At 41.2% G+C, this 23,264-nt stretch overlaps 1 protein-coding gene across 1 annotated transcript; it reads right to left on the bottom strand.

Moving 5' to 3' along the window:
* Positions 1-1,257: 1,257 nt before the first annotated feature.
* LOC140231340 (uncharacterized) lies at positions 1,258-18,882 on the bottom strand. The gene is made up of 3 exons (XM_072311496.1): positions 18,689-18,882; positions 11,613-11,723; positions 1,258-7,820 (listed from the first exon to the last, which is right to left on the bottom strand). The coding sequence occupies exons 1-3, from the start codon at positions 18,788-18,790 to the stop codon at positions 2,055-2,057; spliced, it is 5,979 nt and encodes a 1,992-aa protein (XP_072167597.1). The 5' UTR covers positions 18,791-18,882; the 3' UTR covers positions 1,258-2,054.
* Between the last annotated feature and the right edge of the window lie 4,382 nt (positions 18,883-23,264).

Below are 23,264 nucleotides of genomic sequence, written 5' to 3'. Positions count from 1 at the left end.
TGCAATTACTTTTTAAGAACAATTAGTCATGAAAGCAACTTCTTAAGAAATACATTTCCATCAGTCTTGAAAAAAAAAGAGTAAATGAAATGGGCAAGCAAGGGCAAAAGAAAATAAAAATAAAAAGCATCGTATCTAATAGGCAAAAAAGAACATTACACTCCATACACATAGACATCTTCATGGAACACAGATAAACTATACATAGGCTCATCTACAACAGGCACACAATGCTAGGAAACGTCACCTATTTTTCTTCAAAGTATACGGGGCATGGAATCTACAATGGCTCATTGATTTGACAGCATTACTAATACCTTCCACAAGATTCAAAAAAGAGAACAAAATTATATATTTTCACATTACACAGGCCATACAGCCATTTACAACTGATTTTGATTCCACTGTGCATCCATAAAACTGCAATACATGCAAGATTATTACAATATTACCATGGCCAGACCAAGAAGACAAAGCCCAACCGGTTTTTTTTTCTAACATACTTGGGGATTAATTAGGTTAATCTAATCACAGAAAAACTTGGGTAAGATTTTAAATATACCATCTCCCTCCTCAACATTGCACAATTTCTTGCCTCTGTAAGAATAATTGCAGCTGAATCCATTTTGATACACAAACTACTTGAGGCTTTCATGATATGGTCTATCTCTGTACAAGGAGGATTACTGTGAAATTTGAAAACATCCAAAACATAAGGAAACGAATGCACAATTTCACTTTTATTCCTAGGATTATGAGGGTTGTGGAAGTTAAAATGGATGTAAAGATTTAGACTTGCATGGCTTAGACTTTGGGTGAATTGAGCAACTTAAGATACAGGACATAATTGATTCACCATGCCTAATACATCACAATATTCTCATGGGGGAAAGCAATAATTATGCAGTTGCTAATGCTGTAGTTGTTGCTTTTTTTTGTCTCTTGCATATACTCTTCATTCTATCTACAAAATCTGCTCACTAAATAAAATTATTTAAACAAAAAACTGAGCAATGACTGTGGGTAGCAGTAAAATGGGGCAGACTCCATGATGTGATAAAGTTTAATGGCCTCCTTCAAAGCCACCTTAAGAATGAGAAGAAAAAAAAAAACAACATTCCAGTTACATCTTGGGTAACTTGAGGCTCCAAATGGAAAAAAAAAAAATATGTTGGAAATCAACAAGATTCACAAGAACTGACTGGAAAAAAAAGAAGAGAAAAGGAAGGAGAGCAAAAAAGAAAAAAAAAAGGGAGGAAGGAAAGAAGGGAAAAAGAAGGAAGAGCTCTCACTGTTCAAACTTTACTGTCAAACTAGTATTTTTATAGTTATCTGTAGGTGAGATGTCAAAATTTTGTTGATAATACTGTCTATGTATTGTTTCAGAATAGAGCCATATTCTTTTTAAGAGGACTGCACTACTGAAAAAAGGCAAGTAATACTTGACTACACTGCTTTTACACAAGCAATGATTCTAATGTGGAAATGGTCATTTTCTCCATTGTTAACCTCATGTTGCACTTTGACTTTAACTCTGTTGCATTATTCTTCGCAAGGTACGGTCAAAAGGTCACAACCTTTGACACAGCCATACATTGATATCACAGGTTTAATCACCTACTCAAAGCTACACATTAGTGCTAACAACTAATTACAGCTTGAAATACAAAGACACTGTAATCTCTGTCGCAATACATAACGCATTACTTCTAGCTTTTGCTGGCAAATAATAATGTACACCTCACACCAAACAATTGTAATCTTTAGATTAGATTACTTTTACTAATTCCATCCTATCTGATGGCACAAATACTGTACAAAACACACAAGTTGGCATTTCATGCCTAATTAATTTACCATATTTCTGTTTTTTCTTATTGTACACTTCTTTATCTTACATTTACAGTAGCTTCTTAAAATAGTCGTAAAGCACAAAAGAAGATCGTTTTCATTGCATACATTCAAATAGGACACTTTTTCCTCATTATAGAAATCATTTTGGAGCAGGAATTACAGTAATATTACAAGAGGCCCCTTATATTTAAGATACAAGTCTACAACTCCACCTTGTACATAAAGAAGTTTTCATCCTTCATTTGGACTATGCTCCTACATGCAGGCTGTGAGATTTCAATTTTCGCCTTTGACAGCTCTTCATGTTTGGTGAGCTCCCAGTCACGCAGCGACAAGTAGTCATAGGTTGGGATGACGGTCACTTCTGCCTCAAGGTCCTCCCATTTCATCTTGCCCTCAAGGAGGGCATCCAAGACGGACACTGCCGGTTGACCGCGGGACCTATCATTAGCACTAATGACGTAGTTCTTGGCTTGCACACGCCTGAAGAACTCTGAGTTGATGGACTCTCCACTGGCATGGTTGGGTATGTACGCCAGGTCGATGTGCACCGCTGGCCCACTGACTGGAATGCTGGCTGCTTTAGTTGCTTGGCCTGTCTTTCCACAAGCTATAGCTCCCTTCTTCGCACCATTTGACTTGCCGTCCCCTCGAGATGGTGGGGCCGACCTTGTTGGTCTGTCAGAGGACTTCTTTGAGTCTGTTGTCTTCTTGGTGCCTGTTGATGGCCGCCCAGAAGATGAAGGACGCTGAGTCTCTGGCCGATTTAATCCTCTACTTGTAGGTGTCGATGCGCCATTAAGTTTCTTTGAGGCACCATCTGTGCTGGTTGAGGAGCCTTGTTGACTGCTTTTTGATGCTGAAGACACACTGTGTGACACTTTTGTCCCAGTAGTTTTGCTAGCTGATGATGGTGTTGATTTTGCAGGAGATGGCTTCTTTTCAGGTGACAACTTCCTTTCTGCTGGCTTCTTTTCAGCTGCTTTCTTCTCCCCTACAGGCTTCTTTGCAGTTGGTTTGCTGAGAGGTGTTTTTGTGTCAGGGATTGACTTCTTTTCAGTGAGAGGTTTCTTTTCAGCTACTGGCTTCTTTTCAGCTACTGGCTTCTTTTCAGCTACTGGCTTCTTTTCAGCTGCTGGCTTCTTTTCAGCTGCTGGCTTCTTTTCAGCTGCAGGCTTCTTTTCAGGTGCTGCCTTCTTTTCAGTAGTATCCTTCTTTACAGCTGCAGACTTCTTTTCACTACCCAACTTCTTCTCAGCAGGTGACTTCTTGTCAGATGAAACCTTCCTTTCAAGGGCAGACTTCTTTGACACAGGTGTGCTTGGTGATGCCTTTGGTGTCTTTGGTTTGGAAGACAACTCGGTCTTGGTTCCATTCTTGCTTTTGACATCAGTGGCCTTAGGCTTGTCAGTTGGTTTCTTTGTCTTATCTTTGTCCTTTGCTTTAGTGGGTGTCTTTGATGGTGATGGCGGGCGTTTTTTCGTCTCTTTGGTAGCACTTTCTGAAGTCCCCGCTACAACAACTGGTGCTACAACAACTGGAGCTACATTTACTGCTCCACTCTCCTCAGTTGGCTCTTTTGGAGATCCTGTTTTCTCGGGCGCACCTTGTTCAACCTCTGATGTCTCAACACGTACTTCTGGAGATTGTGGAGGTTCTGCTTCCACTTGTTTTGGAAGCTCCTCTCCATTAAGCTCCCTTGAGATTTCTGATGTTGCTGAGGCAGAAACATCCTCATGGGGCTCTTCCTGGACTGGAGTGGGCTGATCAATACCTGAAGGTTCCTGAAAGCAGACTGGTTCTGCAGCAGGCTCAACTTTCACTTCTGGTTCATCTGCTGGTACAGCTATTAACTCATCTACTTGAGGATCATTGGGCTGAGAAGGAAGTGCTGCTTCTACTGGTGGTACGGTTGATGCTTCCATTACCTCATGGGAATCGGGTAGTAGTTCCTCCTGCTGCTCTACTTTCATGCTGAACTCTTCCTCAACCACAGGAGGAATTTCAATGTCAGATGCTTCTTCATTACGAATGTCCTCTAAAGAATCAGTAGCATTCTGTTCTAGTGAGTCAGATATGGTTGGTTCTGTTATGGAAATTGCTTCCTCTTTGACTTCTTCTTCTTGTGCAGACAGATTTGCTACCTCAGCATTCTGTTCCAATGAGTCAGATATGGTTGGCTCTGTGACAGGAGCTGCTTCTTCTCTGACTTCTTCTTCCTGTAAAGACATATTTGCTACCTCAGCATCAGTTGACTGGTCATCTCTGCCTGTATCGACATCAGTTCCAGCAGATACTTCGGGCTCTGGCTCTACAAGGTCTGGACTGACATTCACTTCCACTTGGATTTCACCCTCTTGCACTTCCCCTTGAATTTCAGCTGGTTCTTCCTCTTGACTATCATCACGACCCTCATCTTGCACATCCTTTTCTTCCTGGAGTTCAGCAGTCACAGGGTCAGCATGCACTTCCTCAGACAACAGATTTGGCTCTTCTTCTGTCACCTCAATTTCTGTTTTTTCCTCTCTTGCCTCAACTTCCACCTCATCTTGTTTCACCTCTGTCCCTCCTACAGGATAGGTTTCGCTTTGGGTCTCTTCTATCTGAGACTCACCTTCCTGAACCTCAGGGATCTCAGAGACTTTTACCTCAGACAAGAGGTCTGACTCTCCCACTCTCACCTCAGAGTCTGGCATTTCAGCACTGTCATCATCACTACTCTCCTGCTTTTCACCCTCAGCATGTACTTCCGTGGTGGTCACTTTGTCTTTTTCAACAAACTCTACAGCAGCATCAACTGCATCTTGTACAATCTCATGTGCAGATTCCTGGATGAGAGATTCATCTACTTCATCTTCAGGCTCATGAGGTGCCTCAGTTACCAAATTAGTATTTTGACCCTCTTCCATGTCATCCACAGCTACATCATCAAGATTGGTCTCCTGTACTATTTCTTCCTTTTGAGCACATGTCTGATCTTCTGGCCTGGTTTCACACAAAACTTCATCCAGATTTGTTTCTTGGATAACTTGTTCTTCTTCCTGGAGTAATTCAGCTTCATCATCAGCTGCCATTATGTCTGCTTTAGATGCAACTACTTCATCTAGATTTGTTTCTTTTACATCTTCCAGTTCATCCAGATTGGTTTCCTTTACTGGGATATTGTCATCTCCTTGAGGTTCTGCAGCTGCTGGTGTTTCTTCATCATTGATATTACTTTCTACAAGTACTGTGGGCATTGATGCTACTGCTGCAGTTGGTTCATCATCTGCAGAATCATATTCTGCTGGTGGTGGTGGTACCATTTGACTTTCTGCAAGGACTGGTTGAGCAAGCTCTTTCTCTTCATTGTCATCAGCAAAATCTGGTGGTTCAGCAAATCCTGGTGGTACTGCAAATCCTGGTGGTTCATCAAATCCTGGTGGTACTCCAAATCCTGGTGGTACTCCAAACCCTTGTTCGGATTCTGGTGCATAATCCTGCTGGGGCTCTCCAACTCTCTCCTCTGTCTCATTTGCTACTTCATCTGCTTCTGGCAAAGTGGACTCTTCCCTTCTTTCAACACCAGAAGAATCCTCTGGAAGGGCATCATCTTGTGGTGTACCCGCAAGCTCATCCTCAGGCAGGGTTGGCTTAACCTCAATCTCTGATGCTTGGGATATTTCTTCAGATGACTCATCAAGCTCACAGTTTGCATCAAGTGCACCTTGTTTATCGGCAAAAATTTCTTCATCCCGAGCCTCTGAAATGACCTCGGCAGGCTCTGTGACCTGAATCTCTGGAGAATTCATAAGGACATCTTCATTTTGACCACTGACATCAGAAGTCTGTGATGACAGTTCTATCTTGGGCTCCCAAGGATGAGATTGTTCACCTGGTGAGGAAACATCCTCCATATCTACACCAGATGATGGTTCAGGAGGCATTTCTGGAAAAGAGGTCCTATGGGCATCGTCAATATCTTGACTTTTTACTGGCTCTCCACCAACAGCAGCAAATGTGTCAACAGACTCAGTTGGAGGCTCAGGTTGGTCAGGAGTGTTGTCAACTGTACCATGTCCAGAAGATATTCCATCTGATTCTTCATCCATACCATACTCCACAAGGTCTGAGGGGGTTATTTCACCAGATGCTAGTCTCTCAGGTGAATCTCTACCATGACGTGTGTTTGTATCAATTGTCTTTAGTGCTGGGCTGGTAGGGTTAGAGTTAACATCACTGCTAAGTCCTTGTTGACTCTCTGGTAGCTGGTTATCTCCAGAAGCTCCAAACACATTGTCATGCCCAGCAGCCAGTTTGACACTATCGAAGTTGCCATTCACACCATTTTCTTCACACTCTTCTTCTGGAGGTGGAGTATTGCAATGGATACCATCATCACAGCGATTGTCTTCTCTATGGTCGCCAAAGCCTACTTTCACTGGCAGTTGACCAAGGTTGGAATTCAGAGTGTCGGCACTGTCAATTTCACTTTCAGGAGGAGGTGTGTTGCAATGAATTCCATCTGGGCAACCATTGTCTGGAGGTGGGGTGTTGCAGTGGATTCCATCTGGGCAGCTGTTGTCTGGAGGAGGGGTGTTGCAGTGAATTCCATCTGAGCAACCATTTTCTGGAGGAGGTGTGTTGCAGTGGATTCCATCTGAACAGCCTTTGTCTGGAGGAGGGGTGTTGCAATGGATTCCATCTGGGCAACCATTATCTGGAGGAGGTGTGTTGCAGTGGATTCCATCTGGGCAGCTGTTATCTGGAGGAGGCGTGTTGCAGTGGATTCCATCCGCGCAAGTTTTGCCTGGAGGAGGGGTATTGCAGTGGATTCCATCTGCGCAACCATTATCTGCAGGAGGGGTGTTGCAATGGATTCCATCAGTGCACACTCCAGTAGGGGATGGTGGAGGGGTATTACAGTGAATGCCATCTGTGCATGCATTGACCTCCTTAGGTGGTGATGATTTCCCATTTACTGTACCATTGACTGCCGCATTGCCATTGCCGGTAATCTTTTTCAGGGCAGTGATATCCTTCTTCTTCATGGCTACTATCTTTCCTGAACTTGACTGGCATGCATCAGCAAACTTGAGGAATTCCAGGTGCTTGACGCGGTCAAGTCCCTCAAGGATCTTATTCTGTGGTGCATTACCAGGAAAGAGTACTCGGACAATGTTCTCTTGTGGGCTTGCAGGCTGCCACACTATCAATGCACAAATTGAGCAAGCATTCGGTAAGGGCACCTCAGTTTCTTTGCCATTCACTTTGACCCCAGTCTTGACCTTGCTGAATGCCTTTCCAGAACTCCACTGGGACAGGAAGTCCTTCAGCTCCTTACTGTCCTGTGTGGGAGACAAAATGTACATGTCTAATTTCCCTATTCCAACCTTAAGATACAGAGTTATGGGCTTGATCTCTTTGCCCCCATTGGCGGTACAGGGAAATGGTTTGATGGAGAGCTCCTTCAGAAGGCTTGTCGTCTCGTTGCCCTGGCTCACCGTCTTGAGGGTCAGGCTCTTTGCCGAGTGCTTGTTGTCGGGGGCGTTCATGTAGACCACACCCACCTCTGGAGAGTTGCACTTGATCTGCCAGTCCTCATAGCCCTCACCCCCAATTTCTGGGGCCGCGAGCTGCCGCTCAGCAATCTTCCGCTTCAGCAGGCTGTTGATACCAGTGACGGTGTCTGGACGGGTGTGGGGCAGAATGATAGCATCCACGCGGTGCAGGTGCTTGGCAAATTTCCAGAAGCAGCTCTTCACGCTGTACCCTCCCCCAACAAACAGGCTGAAGTCGCTGACAGCAAAGAAGGCACAGTCTCCTTTGGCGGCCGGAAAGATGAGGACAGTCGGCTTGGTGATCTTGCACTTGATGCCTACACCCATTGTGGGCGGCTCCATCAGATCAAATGGTGATGGCACCTGAATCCTTGATCGAATGGTGTCCAGGAGGATGGAAACACCGTCTGTGTCATTCTTCACTTCCTGCAAAATAAAACAAACAGTTCTTTCAAACCTTGCAAACATTTTCCTACATCTGTGGACTTTGCATATAATGATCAAAACACTACATGAAATTCTCCAATGCAGGATGACTGAAACAATACTCATATCAACAAGGCAAGTGCCACAATGTGTCTCGCCCATTCGCGTACAAGAAATGGTACGCGAATGGGATATAACAGATTTTAAAAAAAGAGATATAACAGATAAAAAGAGATATAAAAGGGTAAAAATTTATGGCAAAAAAGAAACGTGCCATAAAAACTAAACATTTTAAAATTCATTGACCATTGCCTGTGACCTTTGACCTTGTGGTGACCATCCACTCCCAAAGGGACATCTGCCATCCAAGTTTGGTCAGAATCATGGGTCAACAAACTTTTAGAGCCCAATGTTATGTTTTTATGGCGCGTTTCTATTATGGGTCATAACTTTTGATCCATAGATCAAAAGTTATGACCCATAATAGAAATGGGCCATAAAAACTTAACACTGGGCTCTAAAAGTTTGTTGACCCATGCTTGTGACCATTGACCTTGTGGTGACCATCCACTCCCCAAGGGACACCTATCATCCAAGTTTGGTCAAAAATGGAGTTATGGATCAAAAGTTATGACCCATAATAGAAACGCGCCATAAAAACTTAACATTGGGCCCTAAAGTTCATTGACCCCTGCCTGTGAGCTTTGACCTTGAGGTGACCTTCATATATAATGAAATGTGAAACTTTGTATAACCCCTCTTCCCTCGAAGTTTGATTGCAATTGAAGCCCAGATTAAGGAGTTATTGAAGTTTTTGCAGCGTTACGGACAGACGACGGACGGACAGATGCCGCAGGCGATCCCTTAGTCTCCTCCCCTCACATCCGGTGGGCTTGACAAAAATGGTTACCAACATCAATGCCAAATTATCATGTTAAGGAATGTAAACATTCTACAGTCATTCACCAACACTCAGATCATATCTCATGAGTTTTGGATGAAAAATACTATTGGAATTATTATACCCTGGTTACATCTAAGAAATGTCCACACGTTCACAGTATGCCACAGAAGTTGAGATATTTTCTCTCTAATGTTGAAATTCAAAGTCAAGATTCTCCTACCTCACCAGAGGCTGAAAAAGATTTGGCTGTGATACATGGATAAAAAAAGAAGAAATTAGATATATACATGTCTTCATGAGTGCTAGAGTGTGTGTGCATGTGCATGTGCGTGCTAATTTTGCTATAACACACATTTCCCATAGAAACCTGTCAGAGCATCCTCGGGACTAGTCTTTAACAGGTTAAGGGAACTTGAGTCCCTAAAGCCCAAGCTTATTTTCGATCCTCATTTCATCAGTTTATTTATTTGGTGTCTTAAGATGTCAACTGCATTTTCCGCCAATCAGTCAGAGCTGCATGCCAACCCACATGGGGAAAAAAGAAAGAAGAAGAAAAAATGTGAAACCAAATCATGCAAGCACCTGCCTGTCAACCAGAAGAGTGAGTCAACATTTTTGCTGAATGATGGTAAACTTTTCAAACAAGTAGCCTTGTTGCCTTTGTCAGGTAGCCAACCCTTTTTCCCACCTGTCATCCAGCGAGCCAAACTCGCTCACTTCCCTCATATCATGTTATGAGAAGACTTACAGATTGGGCAACAATGTTACACTGCCCAGAATAAAGTTCACATGTATTGAAAAGAAAATTGACTCCCTGTTCACGTTCACATATAATCTGCCTCCTTCTCCTTCTTTCTCTCTTTCTCTCATTTATTATATTAAATGTGTAAAAATAGGTGTGTATATAAGTAGATACACAAATCTAAAATCAAATACATACAATATATTATAAAATATATAACTTATATATAACATGGATTATATAACACATGGTTGTGTTATATAATCGCGGGGAAGTTTGTGGTAAATGGAAATGCGGTCTGTTCTTGTTGCGTCAATGCGTTGAGGCGCGTTGTGTCCATGCCACCGGCGCAGTGTGCGTGTGGTTGGCATGGGCACAACGCAACTTTTATTTTTCATGGGATAAGATGACGCACATTTAATTGATTCTTGACTTTGACTTTGACTTATGAGACAAGGGGACATGGACATAGTCTCTGCGAGCTCTTTGATGTTGAATAATCAAAATAGAATATTTGTTATTCTGTATAGGTACGCATGAGGATGATACATGCATGGGCAGACTGAGACTGTTTGATTTGTTCAATAAAATCTATGCAACGTCAACTGGAGACTGTCAGTGTCATCATTAATCCAGCTTACAACAGTAATCTCTAATCATTTGGCAATTAAGCTTCCAGACATTTGTGCCAAGTTGCCGACGAAGCTCGTAAGGGTTCCCTTTTAGTCCATGGGCCAAGACCCGAAAAATGGGTTATTGGTACCACCTGAGGTGGCAAAACCTTTTTGGTGTCATTTTGTTTGTCGGGCATAGATATGCTTATCAAGCTATGATAGCATTTCCAAATGAGTAGCTTAGTCATAATATATGAATTTTTAACCAATTTGGTCTCGTTTTTATATCCCTATACTTCTGAACTTACCGCTATACAAAGAAGAGCACTGTCTTCTGTATGTCCACAGGTGTTCTGTTGTAAACGCGGTGCGCTTAGTCTTTATTCAAGGCAGCGAAGGGAATATCCAAAGGGTTATGATGTCCACAGCTGTCACGCGGTGCGCTTAGTCTTTATGTAGAACAATGTACCGTTATCATATCTAAAGCTCCTAATAAAAGGGATTATCTATACTGTTTTTATACTACCCTCTCAATAAATACATCAGTTTTAAACAAAAATCACTCTGTTCATTTACAATATTATTTATTATAATGTATTGTAGTGTACCGGGACATTGTTTTTGCATTATCTTTCATTGTTGGATGGAAATAAAGCGACATTGGCGTGGTGTTAGCGTTTTCACCATGGCGTTTTTACTGGAAAATGATAAATAATTGAAAAATACGGTAAAATTCACGAGGAATTGCTTTTGTTGTTGTTGCTGTTTTTAGATAAAGGGATATACACTGTATCATAAGCTTTGGATATTTCCTTCGCCGTCTTGAATAAAGACTAAGCGCTGTGGACATCATATCCTTTAGATATTCCCCTCGCTGCCTTGAATGAAGACTAAGCGCACCACGTTTACAACAGAACACCTGTGAACATACAGAAGACAGTGCTCTTCTTTGTATAGCGGTTAGTCTCGATTCAGAAGTATAGGGCTTTAACAACGAGACCATATTGGTTAAAAATTCATTTATTATGACTAAGCTACTCATTTGGAAATGCTATCATAGCTTGATAAGCATATCTATGTCCGACAAACAAAATGACACCAAAAAGGTTTTGCCACCTCAGGTGGTACCAATATCTGGCCTGGCCCATGGACTATTTAGGTGTGTTCAGGAGGGCAGTGTTTTAAATTGATTCTTTTTCTCAGTTTCTCTTAGTCAAAATTTAGAGGGTGAATTGCAGTAGCACAAGCACTGACGGATTTTCTGCACAATTGTTTTCATTTTATGTCTGCATGTGTGTAATGTTCCAGAACCATATTGTGGCACTTCTTTAACTCATTGAGGGCGGGCTGATTTTGCTACAACACGCATTTTCCATAGACACTTGCCGGAATATACCCGGGACTTGTCTTCAACAGGTTAAAGTGAATCTGTACGGACATGCACACAACTCAGCAAATTAACACTTTATTCATCTTTATAATATACAAAAGGGAAATGTGTGTTTATACTGTAGGCTAGCCGATGACCTCACCTGTGGATTGATGGCAAGATTGAGACTCTTGCTGAAGGGTTGCTTGGTAACCGCAGCTGCGGACCAGTGGCATCCAGACAGGCACAGTGTCTGCTTCTCATCCTGCGAGACCTGCATCGAGGAGGAGGAACAAATGTGACATTTAGTGCACTTAATTCAGTCGGCATTCACATTACTCAATACACACAGACTCTTTGAAAGTAGCAGAACTCTTTCAGTAGAATCTCGCAGACAATCAACAAGAAAATCTGAAGGATTGCACCACTGATAAACATCTCCTGACTAACTGCATCTTGACTATACTGCAAGATTTGAGTGAGTTAAATCACAAATATTGAGCACTTGTAAATTCATTCAAAATGCACTGAATTCTTTCATAGCTCCTATTTCAGTAAAGGAGTCATTTGTGACCCGCTACAACAAAAGGATCCTAAAATCGCTGACGGCTGAGCGGAGAAAAACAAGTTAGAAGTCACATCACCAAAATTGGTCAAAATTATCGGATTTCTGTTTTTGGCATAATTTTGTAGTCTAATGTTTTGTCTATCATCTGCCAAAATTTCGAAGCTAAATGATCAAAGGAAAGGCAAAAAATCAGAGTTTTTCTGGGCCTTGATTTTCTGACTTTCAACGTAAACAGAAACGTGTCCGAAGATTTGGGTGTAGCGCTGCAGCTAGACTCCGCCCCTAGCAACGAGGGAGTGATCTTGTTGGTCAGTGCGTGGCATCCTGATTACTGATTGGTCATGCGTAGACTGCTGGCGCTAAGCTTGAATGAACATCGTGGAGGTTACTAAGAGCATACCTTCTATTGTCAAGCGGTGAAAACTGTCTCCTCCCCTTGATCATAATAGCATTGGAAGGAAACCTTTGAAGGCGTTTTTCTCGAAACTCTGATTTCCTCAACCACTTGAAATGCGCTAATAAAATCATCGATATCTCCGCAACTGAGTACTTTCATGAGTTGTGTTATATATGAAATTAAAGTAGAAGAGTAGGGGAATTATGTCATGCCATTTTCAGAAAATTGTCCTCCCCCGAATTAAGGATCCTTTTGTTGTAGCGGGTCACATTTGGTCTAACATTTGGCAGATGTCATTTTGTTGCTGGCTTGTTTTGGGTGGTACAGGGGAAGAGTTGTTTTTTTCCATGTCACATGCAAGAATGAAACCACTGAACACTACTTGAGCTTATGCCACACATCTCAATTTCAAGAAGCGTTTTGATCACTTCAAGTTGAAACAGAGGTGCAAATGTGATTGTTTTCAGGACACCTTGTGCCATCAAGGTGCGCCACAATGTCAGGTGGTGGTGTCATCACATAGTGAGCATCGTTTTCACCCCCGTGCCAAGAACACTGTGACAGTCACTTCCTTACGGGGGGGGGGGGGGGGGGGGGGGGGGGAAGGGAAATCTCCCCTCAATACCTGACATCAACTCCCAATCTCCCCACCCAACCCCACCCCTCCACCTCTTGTTTGGTCCCTGGTCCCTACAGGCAGCTGCCAAAGCCTCAAAAACTTCACACCTGCTGAAGCTGCCAGCTCTTTTGCTCAATAGACTCGTAAAATGTTGGAGCCATGCATCAACATTTGAGCACCTACTCTCTGTTAGTCTAATTCAATGAATCTGGGGGGGGAAAAAAATCTTCACTTTTGTTTTCTTTTGAGGAAGTGATTATGTTTTGCATTTTCAAATAAAAGGCCTCAAAGTTTGTATTCTCCCTTTTTGTGTTGAATCTGTGTTTTGACACAAATGGCTGCACACCATGTAATTGCTGACTTGAGTTCTCCTTGACATGAATCAGAGTAATTAACAGATTTCTCTCAAGCTTTCCTGTTTGCCGCTACACTCCCTGCTCAAAACAAGTGCAAGGACACTATTCCTTCCAAAGTTGATTCAATTTCCCATAGCTGCATATTTTGCTTTCTGAATGTATTGTTTGTCGTTCTACTGTAAAAGTGGATATTTCTGTGTCAGTAATTTTTTGTTCCACATCGCCAAAATTTCCACTTTTAAAGTATCACATTTCAAATACAGACTTCACAATGCACAGTTTAAAACTTTACATGCATCTTTTCCATTTTAGCAAACACAATCAACAGAATTCTTTAGATAATGCAACGTATATTTTGGCAGAATAATACTTCTAAATTGTCAACCAAAAGAGACAATGATGACAACATTTTCTTTTTCATGTGAAGTGTTATCAAAGACTAAAGTGAATGGATGTTTTTCTCAATGTGTTTGATCAAAATCCTGGTAACTTTCTTGGCAGGCAGTGAGCATTTTGTATCAGCTCTACTCTGAAGACTTTATGGCCCGAATTCACAAAGGTGGTACAATCTTTATTCATGGTTTAAACCATGGACAAACGTATGGGGCGCCAAGTGTCGCATGGCTTATTTCATTATAAAATAAGTCATTTCGTCGACGAAATGACTAATTTTGTTTATTTCGTAACGAAATAGGCCATGCGACACTTGGCGCCCCATACAAAACTACAGTCTTTGTCCATGGTTTAAACCAAGGACAAAGATTGTACCACCTTTGTGAATTCGGGCCTATGAGTTAACCATGTACACATTTATGCATGTTTATAATACAGTTGTAGTATGAAGGTATCCTATGTATGTATAAATATATAAACATATTTGGAGGCATCCCTCAAAAAAAAAAAAAAAAAAAGTAGTGGCTCAAAATAACAGGAAACATAACAATCCATCTTTAATTCTAAGTGCCCAATCATGCCACCAAAAGACAGCCTTTGTATGGAAATCTGGTGGCCCGACATCAATTTTTACTGGCCCTGGGCCCGGGCCACTGCTAATGTAGAACCCTGTATATACAGATGTAAGTAGTTTGTGAAAGGACATTTCCCAGTCAATGTAGTAATACATCTCTCTGTGCCCAATCACCTAGATCTGTGCAAGTGATTGACAAATTGCCCTACATCGACATAAATAAGCACTGAATTGATCAGTGTTTTAGTAGTAGCCATGATACAAGAAATCATGGGCGTACATACTCGAGCAGGATTCGAACCTACAACCTCCTGATCTTTTGGACAGGCGTCATCTTCACTAGACCACCGAGCTTCTGCCTGACAGCTAGTGTTGGTTCTAATTCTAATAGCATGCAGCGGGTACTGCATAATTCAGGGGTCACACTTAACTTTTTTTTAACTAGCCAGGCGGACTACTTAGAATCAATTTTGACACTGAAGCAATATTTGGGCTAGCCAGACGGACTAGTAACTTCAGAATTTTACAATTTTCAGCTAGTCCGACGTGATTTTGGGTGGCCATTGGCCAGTGGACCATCGCCAATTTCGAACCCTGTAATTATTCAAATTCATGAAATTCTTCCGTCAAGATGCATTTCATGAATTCGAACACCTAGATCTAATTGCCCAGTATTTTCATCAGCATTTATTCATCCATTCTAACTTGACGTTGTTCAAAGGTTTGTTAGCCCACTCAGGTGCTGTAATACTCCTCAGTCCAACAGGAAGGCCATAATGACTTGATAGAATTAATGGGATTATATAATCTCTATCAACTGACAATTAGTTTTCAGACATCTTCACCAAACCACAAAGAAAGCACTCCAGTGCGCCTGCCATGGCAAACAAAGCACAAAGTGTTAATCTTTGATCCCCATGAGCCATCTCTTGTCAAGAAAAGGAATGAAAAAGATAAATACTCCCACATCCACTATCAGAGCAAACATAGACATATAATTTCTTTCTTTTTTTTTATCATACAATCTTCGGCATGCCTAGACCGCCACTCACCTACGTGGGGTTACTGGGTGTCCCCAAGCTCACCATAGACAAAGACAGAGATGAAAAGATGAGCCCTTAGCGTGAATGCGGGATGGATTTCAAATATTGAATTTAGATCCACAATCACGCCATCCAGCTAAGACTGTGTCAAAGTCTACACCAATATGACCATCTTTGGCCCCCTCCCTCCCCCTAACCAAAGAGCTTCTGGACCTAAAAGCAAACAACCAACATGAGTCAACACTCTGATAGTGGGGGAGGGGGGGGGGAGGGGTGGCTTTGTATGAATAAAACCTGTCATTTCTATTTACTGGTGTATAATATCTCAACAGAATACACATAGATAGCTGTCTTAATCAAGGGTTAATCGTTACTGTGCCAGGTAAGTTTTCAGCAAGTGTCAAGGTGGCAAGCCTCCAGTGCCAGAGTTACATTCACTTAAAACCCGTTGAGGATGGACCGATTCTGCAACAACACACATTTCCCATAGACATTTGCCCGTGTATACTCGGGACTCGTCCTCAACGAGTTAAGAATGAAAGAATTTGGATTCCAGTATAAATCATATGCAGGTGAGGGGTTAATGTGCACATGCAGTGCAAATATAGAATCAAAGTCTATATGTATACTTTGTGTGGCTAGTGGCTGTTCCTTGTCAAGATACAATAGCCCCTTAACCCCTTTTGTGCCAAGGCACTTGGATAACTTACCAAGCCTTTTCACCAGCATCAAGTAACACAGTGGACTCCCAGTATAACAAAGTCCTCGGGACCGGCGGTTTTCTTTCGTTATATCGAAATTTCCATTATAACCGAACAAATACGCAATAAAAATACATTGAGTGGATAATCTTGCGACCTGAATTTTTACTTTGTTGTAACCGGAATTTTGTTGTAATCATGTTCGTTATAACGGGAGTGCACTGTACATCCGAACTTGACCGAGTTGTAAAGTTAGCAAGCCTACTCAGATGCGGCAATGTTCTTCAATTCAGCTAAGGTGACATAATACTGATAGAGATTAGGGGGATTATGTAATCTCTATTCATTGACATTTAGTCTCCAGACATCTGTTCCAATCCATGAAGAAAGGAACTCCATCAATCCCGCCAGTCAGGCGAGCAAAGCAGAGTAAGGGTTATGAGGGTTATCATTGGCCAAAAATAAAAAAGCAATGCCAGACATTAAACAGACCTTATCTCTGGATTTTTTTCAAACCTCCGCTTCAACCCAACCGTTCATTTTAGCCCCATATTTGTGGCATGACTCATGTCTGTACATGGCCTTGATTCCTTCAAACACAGCATGATTTTGGAAGGTGTAACAAGTAGCAAGCATGGATGGTGTCTTATATCATGCAGTAGTTTGGGATATCTTGTCTGTCATGACAAAGGTAGGTGCAAAAACTAAAAAATCAGATTAGACCAAGTTTATGGCTTTCTACTAATGTCATAACAGAAAAAAAATTGAAATGATCTCAGCATTTTTCTCATACACCATAAAATACAATAGGCACTAGCTAAAAGTTTACAAGGTAGTGATTATCACTGCACTTTTTTGTGTGTTTTTTTTTCCGTGAAAAGTTGTTTGCAAGACATCAAGTACCCACACTTTACTGATATCAAAACTCACAATGTTCAATGATTGCAATTTGCATCTGTGCATCTTTGGGGATGGAATAGACTGTGTATGTCAGTTCAAGCTAACTATAGTTCCAGCACTGTAAAAGTTAAAAGGTTATTCCTGTTTTGTTTTGGTGTTCTTATTTACTTTTGTTTTCAAACATGCCTAAATTGAAGGCATTAAGGATTAAAAAAAAAAATGGTATCAATTGCCTAAGTGCTAAGGGATGCAAGCTAGAAAGTATTGTACTTCAGCTGAAATTTTTGCATAGATACTTTTGCAAATTGCTACTTGTCAGACAGTTTTGCATGTTATCATGTTTGCAATGGGGAGGGTCTAGATATTGTGACATTACCTTTCATGTTATAAATTAGAATAAGTAACAAGTAATGATAGTAGAACTGAAATGTTTTTCCTTGTAAATTCCTTGTATATAAACCAGTAGTGTGTTCTGCATTCAAAGTACTGTAATAGCGTGTTGTTATATGCCAGATATCACCACATCGTGGTCCACACAGCATGCTAGACCTATAGTAATTAACCCATTGAAGACGGTTTAATTTTGCTGCAACACGCATTTCCCATACACGCTTGCCCATTACACTTGGGACTCATCCTCAACGGGTTAATAGCTGCACACGATCCAGCTCTGACATTGCTTGATTTCATTTTTCTTTGAAGATATGCTATTCATGCACATTGTTGTTTTTGCATGATTTTCGTATTTGTGCCTTGTCATTTTCACTGTTCAAAGGCAATTCATGAAATTCATGAAAGTAAAACCACTGCAAAAATGTCAGCTTGGACAGTAGTCAGAATTATTCCTGGAAGCTGGAAGACATGCTGTTTGTGGCATCCGTAACCCCCCCTTCTTTGAGCTGTTGCGGTGGTGTTTGGGCTGTGTGTTTGATGTCCTGCAGATGTGGATCACTTTGTTGCAGTCTAGTTTAGTGGTGTACATTTGTACCTGGTTATAAAACTATACAGACATTAAACTCTCTGTTCATTGCTTTTAATATCACTCTAGTTTTTTAATAGAATGTAAATGTTGGATGGACAAATTTACATTCTAACTGATTCTTTGCTGTCAACGGCTCTTCTTTCATTTCCCTCCTACATCATCTCCTAACCAAACCCTGACCTGGCTACATTTCCAACTTAATGTACCTTACATTAACCCATTGCGGACAGACTGATTTTGCTACAACACGCATTTCCCATAGACGCCTGTCTGAGTATACTTGGGACTCGTCCTCAACGGGTTAAAGTGAGTGACTATAAGGGTGGTGAAATTTGAGAGTGGTTCTGCTCTCAGCAAACAATAAGGACAAAAATATCTCTGTTTTCTTCCAAGTCTGTCTCTTTCAAGACTGCCGAAAAGTCAAAGTACTATAAGAACGGATGTTTTCGTGCAGGCCATTTTTCACGCTAGGCAGGGAAAGAGGAATTTCATTTTACCCTGCCCAGCGATTCCTCAGAATCAAGACAGTTATCAACACTGGTACATCGAACATGCCAAAATATCTGCGTGCTTTTATTTTTGAGCTGGTTTCTGGTGGCACAAGGTGCACAAAAATTTCAACTTCCACAGTATCTCCTCCTTTGCTCTTGCATCAGCAGACAATCTCCTGCAGCAGATGGTTGACCTCCTTCCCTAAAAGATGTACCTTGAGCAGGGCGGCATCCACATCGGACTCGCTGAAGACTTCGGATATGTCGTGCAGGGTGTAGGTGTCGTCGTTGAGGACCCAGTCCCCCGTCCCCTCCATGGAATGACCGCCGAAGACCACATGCTTGTTGGCTGCAGAGTGCAGGAGGACGCTGCGCAGCTCCTGAGACAACTGCTCCGTCGACGGGTTGATCAGCACGACAACACCCAGGTGTGTCCCAGAATGAGCAAAGCTAACATGAACTGGAAAGAGACGGAGGGAAAAAAGAAAAAGCAAAAAAAAAAAAAAATTAATTTAATTCTGAAGTGAGATTTATATTCTTAGCCAGTGACATGAATTGTTTGTTTAAAAAGAAAGATATCTGCAAATTGACTTCACTACAGTGGACTCCCGTTATTGAACAAAGTCCTCAGAACAGGCAGTTTTCTTTCGATATATCACAATTTTTTTTTATAACCGAACGTATGAATAATAAAAATACATAGAGTGGATAATGTTGTGGCCTGAATTCTTATTTCGGTGTAACCAGTATTTCATTATAACTGTGTTCATTATAATGGGAGTGCACATGTATATTGCCATCACATTTACATACCTTCTTAATCTGTGTTCTGTTGATAAATTAACAACATTTGAGCAAGTGAGTCACATGACTGTGCACATATTTCACACTGCACATACTTTATAGCGGTAATAAATAAATGTGGCATAGAGAGTTCTAGATAAATTCTGAATTCAATGGAATTGAAATTTGGTTAGATTAATACATTTTAAAGGGATGGTACAGTATTGGTGGAGATGAGAATTGGGCTTTTAACTTTTTGCGAGATACCAAGAAAACACTGATGATATAGTACAGAGCATACCATTTTAAGAGGAATTCAAACTTTATTTGATGAAAATCGGGTTTGGAATGACTGAAACATCCGAAAACAAAGTAAGACAAAGCGATCGTAATGAAGTGTGGGTCCCACACTTTATTAGAATCGCTCTTTTTTGGATATCTCAGCCATTTAAAAACCAATTTTCATCAAATAAATGTTGAATTCCTCATAGAATTATATGCTCCTTCATATTTCATAAGAGGTTTCTCATTATTTCTCAAAAAAAAAAAATGTTAGAAACCTGAAGTTAGGTCTCAACCAAAACTGTATGATCCCTTTAACTAATTGTGCTTGCTAGTGAATTTTCATTTTGTTGCAGGGGGGGGGGGGGAACAGGGATGAGCTCCATGATGAGTGAGGCACAAAGTGAAATTGGCTCATCAAATTTAAGGAGAAACACTCGACTTTACAGTTTAAAATATTGTGCAAACATCGAATCTTGATAGCAATGAACTGAATACTTTCAAGACGATTCACTCCTGTTCTCCAACCATCACCCATTTGAATGGCATTGCAGTAAAAAGCAATAATGTACATCCTTTCCTTTACGACAGATGTGAAGGCTACATAATCGGCACACTATCTGATGACATATGTTCTGACTATACACGATGGCCGATGCACATTCCAACGAGGCATCATCGGCACGACCGTTGTGTTATCACTTCCGGTTTCTTTTGCTACTCAAGGGTTGCCCTGCGTCACATATACAGTAAACATGCACATAATATCAATGCAATGATTGGGACTCTTTTCTATTTCTCTCTGTGTGACTACATTGCAGCTTTCATAGGCTAAAACTGTGATGGCTCCCTTCATCTTTCGTTCAAAAGCGCTATCTCACCGCCCCCCCCCCCCCAAGGGAATACGCACATCGATCACACCTACACATTCTTGCTAAAGAGCTGTGCACGAGACAAGACAGAAAAGAGAAAATTTCTCCGCCCAGACTCAGTGTAGGGAATAGCAACAGACGAGCCAGCCGCAGAGCAGGAGGGAAAAAAAAAACCTGATAATGCCCCCCCCCCCCCCACCTCATTATGAGGAAGGCCGCACTCATCTCATCCAGCATCCGTCACACACGTACAGCATTAATGCTACCAGTTATATTCTGTATATAATATACGCCGCATGTGTGGTCACATTGCCCATTGAGGGGCGGGTCGAAATGTTATGCAGCAGGCTTCACTGTCCCCTCATCCTATTCTTTATAGCAGCGTGGTTCGCCATTCAGAAGGACGTGTGCAATTACACACATATTTATTGTGGACACAATACTTCAATGTCACCCATACTGTATGTGCCATTCATATTTTCCAAATCTATGTACAAATTCACTGGATATGTACACATGAGACATAGACAGATGTATGAAACAAACATATCATTCTGGACAATAGTGACTCACACCTCATCTATCTTGTCAATACCACTGGTGATGTGTCTGTAATATACATGGTAACACTAATTTTGGCAGCTTGAAACGGCAGTCATAGGAGAGTTATAGTGCAGAATGTATAATTTGAAGGTTTTATCGCATATGAAAAGTTTAATTGCTAAATGACTTAACTCCCTTTTCGTTAATATGAGATATTTGCAATTATTAAGTGCTATGAAATAAACAAAATGATGAAAAATACAGGATTTTTTAATCATAGCATCAAGAATATTCCTTGTTATGTATCAAGTGATGACTCACTAGGAAGGTTATATTTTGCTCTTTCTGATGATGGATTTACTTTAAGCTGTTGAGGCTGAACATATTTTGCTACAAGATGCATTTCTCATGGTTGCCTGTCTGAGTATACACAGGACTAGTCTTCAACGTGTTAAAATGTTTGAAAATGGTGCTTAACCCATTTTGTGATCAATCTGTTCATATTGTAAATCCACTTCTGTGCAACTCTGATGTAAGTCCTAAAATTTCCACGTGCCATGCTAGAGTTACAAAAAATGCTCCCTTCTACCATCTATAAGTCAAATGTCAATGTGCTTCAACTGCCCTTGAGATTAGTTCTATTCCAATCCCTCTTTGAATGCTCCCTTTATTGGACCATGCCCTTTTCCACCACATTACCCATAATATCCACTTTGACAAGTTCTTCCGTCGCCACTGGTGGTGGCGCATTATCTCATGCATTGCCACTGAATACGTAATAACGATGCAGTCCGCCAGCTTGTCAACGCCTCGGAAGACAATTCATCAGAAAAAATTCATCAAGTCCAATTGACCTTGCGATTACACTCTCAAAGGTCAAATATACTGTTAGCCTTGTCGACCAGAATTTTCCTTCCATCGAGCTCATAATATTGCAAAATGAAATTTCAAATCAAATCCATCACATGACTTGTGACAGTGACTGACAAAAATGTAAAACTTGAAATAAAATGACATCCTCTTGTGTTCACCTAATTAATGCAAAACCATTTTATTATGAAAAATATGCACTGAATCTATTCATATTTCTCTACAACTTATCTACCACTCGATACTGAACCTCCTGCATGGAATCTATATTCTCATTTAAAACTGCAATGGAAAAAAAATGATTAGGTTTATTGCTTTTCAACTATGCCAGCATCTTTGATCACAAGAACCTAAATGAAGTCTGAAAATATTGGCACTTCTTTCCTGCCATGCTCGTATCCAGGCATTCAATGGGTGAATATGCCAGAGTCATAGAAAGCTTTTGTGGCACACTTTTACCACAAATTTGCCTCCCCCCAACCCCCCCCCCCCCCCCCAGCTAATGTAATACCTAACTACCCAGCTTCACAAAACAGTCCCGGAGCTCACAACAGTTTCTAGGCCAATGGAGAGATGCGATGTGCTACAATCAATAAAATTCCTTTAATATGATTCATCGTGTCATATGGGCTGGAAACTCCCCTCCACGCCACTATCCTCCCCCCCCCCCCCCCCTTAACATCTGGTACTCTGTTAAAACATTTGATTGATTTTATGGACAGTCGGGAGCTCTTGGTATGGGAAATCATCATCTATAAGATGCTTAGTATATGTGAAACAGGACATAATGAATTACAGACAATTAAATTTGAAAGAGGCTGCATAATTTCGATTCAAAGTAGGTGTTGCTTTTAACGTCGTACTTGATATCATAATATGGACAATTTGAACCATTAATGTGGTAGTTGACTATATGATTACTGTTCTTGCTTTTGGTTTTCAGCACATGCCTGACTCTGTAGTGAACACAGCAATTGTCACTGAGTAATAAATTTGTTGTAGTCTATTACAGCAGTGTGAAGACTACTCAAGATGGCTTTACTTATCCACCATAGGAGATCCATTGTGAGTTTGAAGTCAGAGCATTAAAATTGGTCAAAACTTACGAATTTCTGATTTTGATATATTATTGGAGTCTAACATGTCTTCTATCATCTGTCGAAATTTTGAAGCAAAATGATCAAAGGAAAGATTTAGAAAATAATGTTTTTCTGAGCCATGTTTTTTTGCGTTTCAACGAAGCAGAAACTGGTTCCAAAATTTGGATTGAGCGCCACAGATAGGTTCCGCCCCTAACAACGACCAGAGTGATCTCATTGGTCAGTTTGCTGCTTGCTGCTAACCGGAGCGTGAAGCTCGCACACTGACCAGTCGACTGGTGCGTGCGGGCGGGGTGCGCTATGCTCAGCCGCTTCTCACATCCTGGTCACTGATTGGTTGG

Source organism: Diadema setosum, chromosome 7 (genome assembly GCF_964275005.1).
Source record: "Diadema setosum chromosome 7, eeDiaSeto1, whole genome shotgun sequence".
In the NCBI taxonomy this organism is placed as follows: Eukaryota; Metazoa; Echinodermata; class Echinoidea; order Diadematoida; family Diadematidae; genus Diadema; species Diadema setosum.
This window is presented reverse-complemented; position numbering and strand designations above follow the sequence as displayed.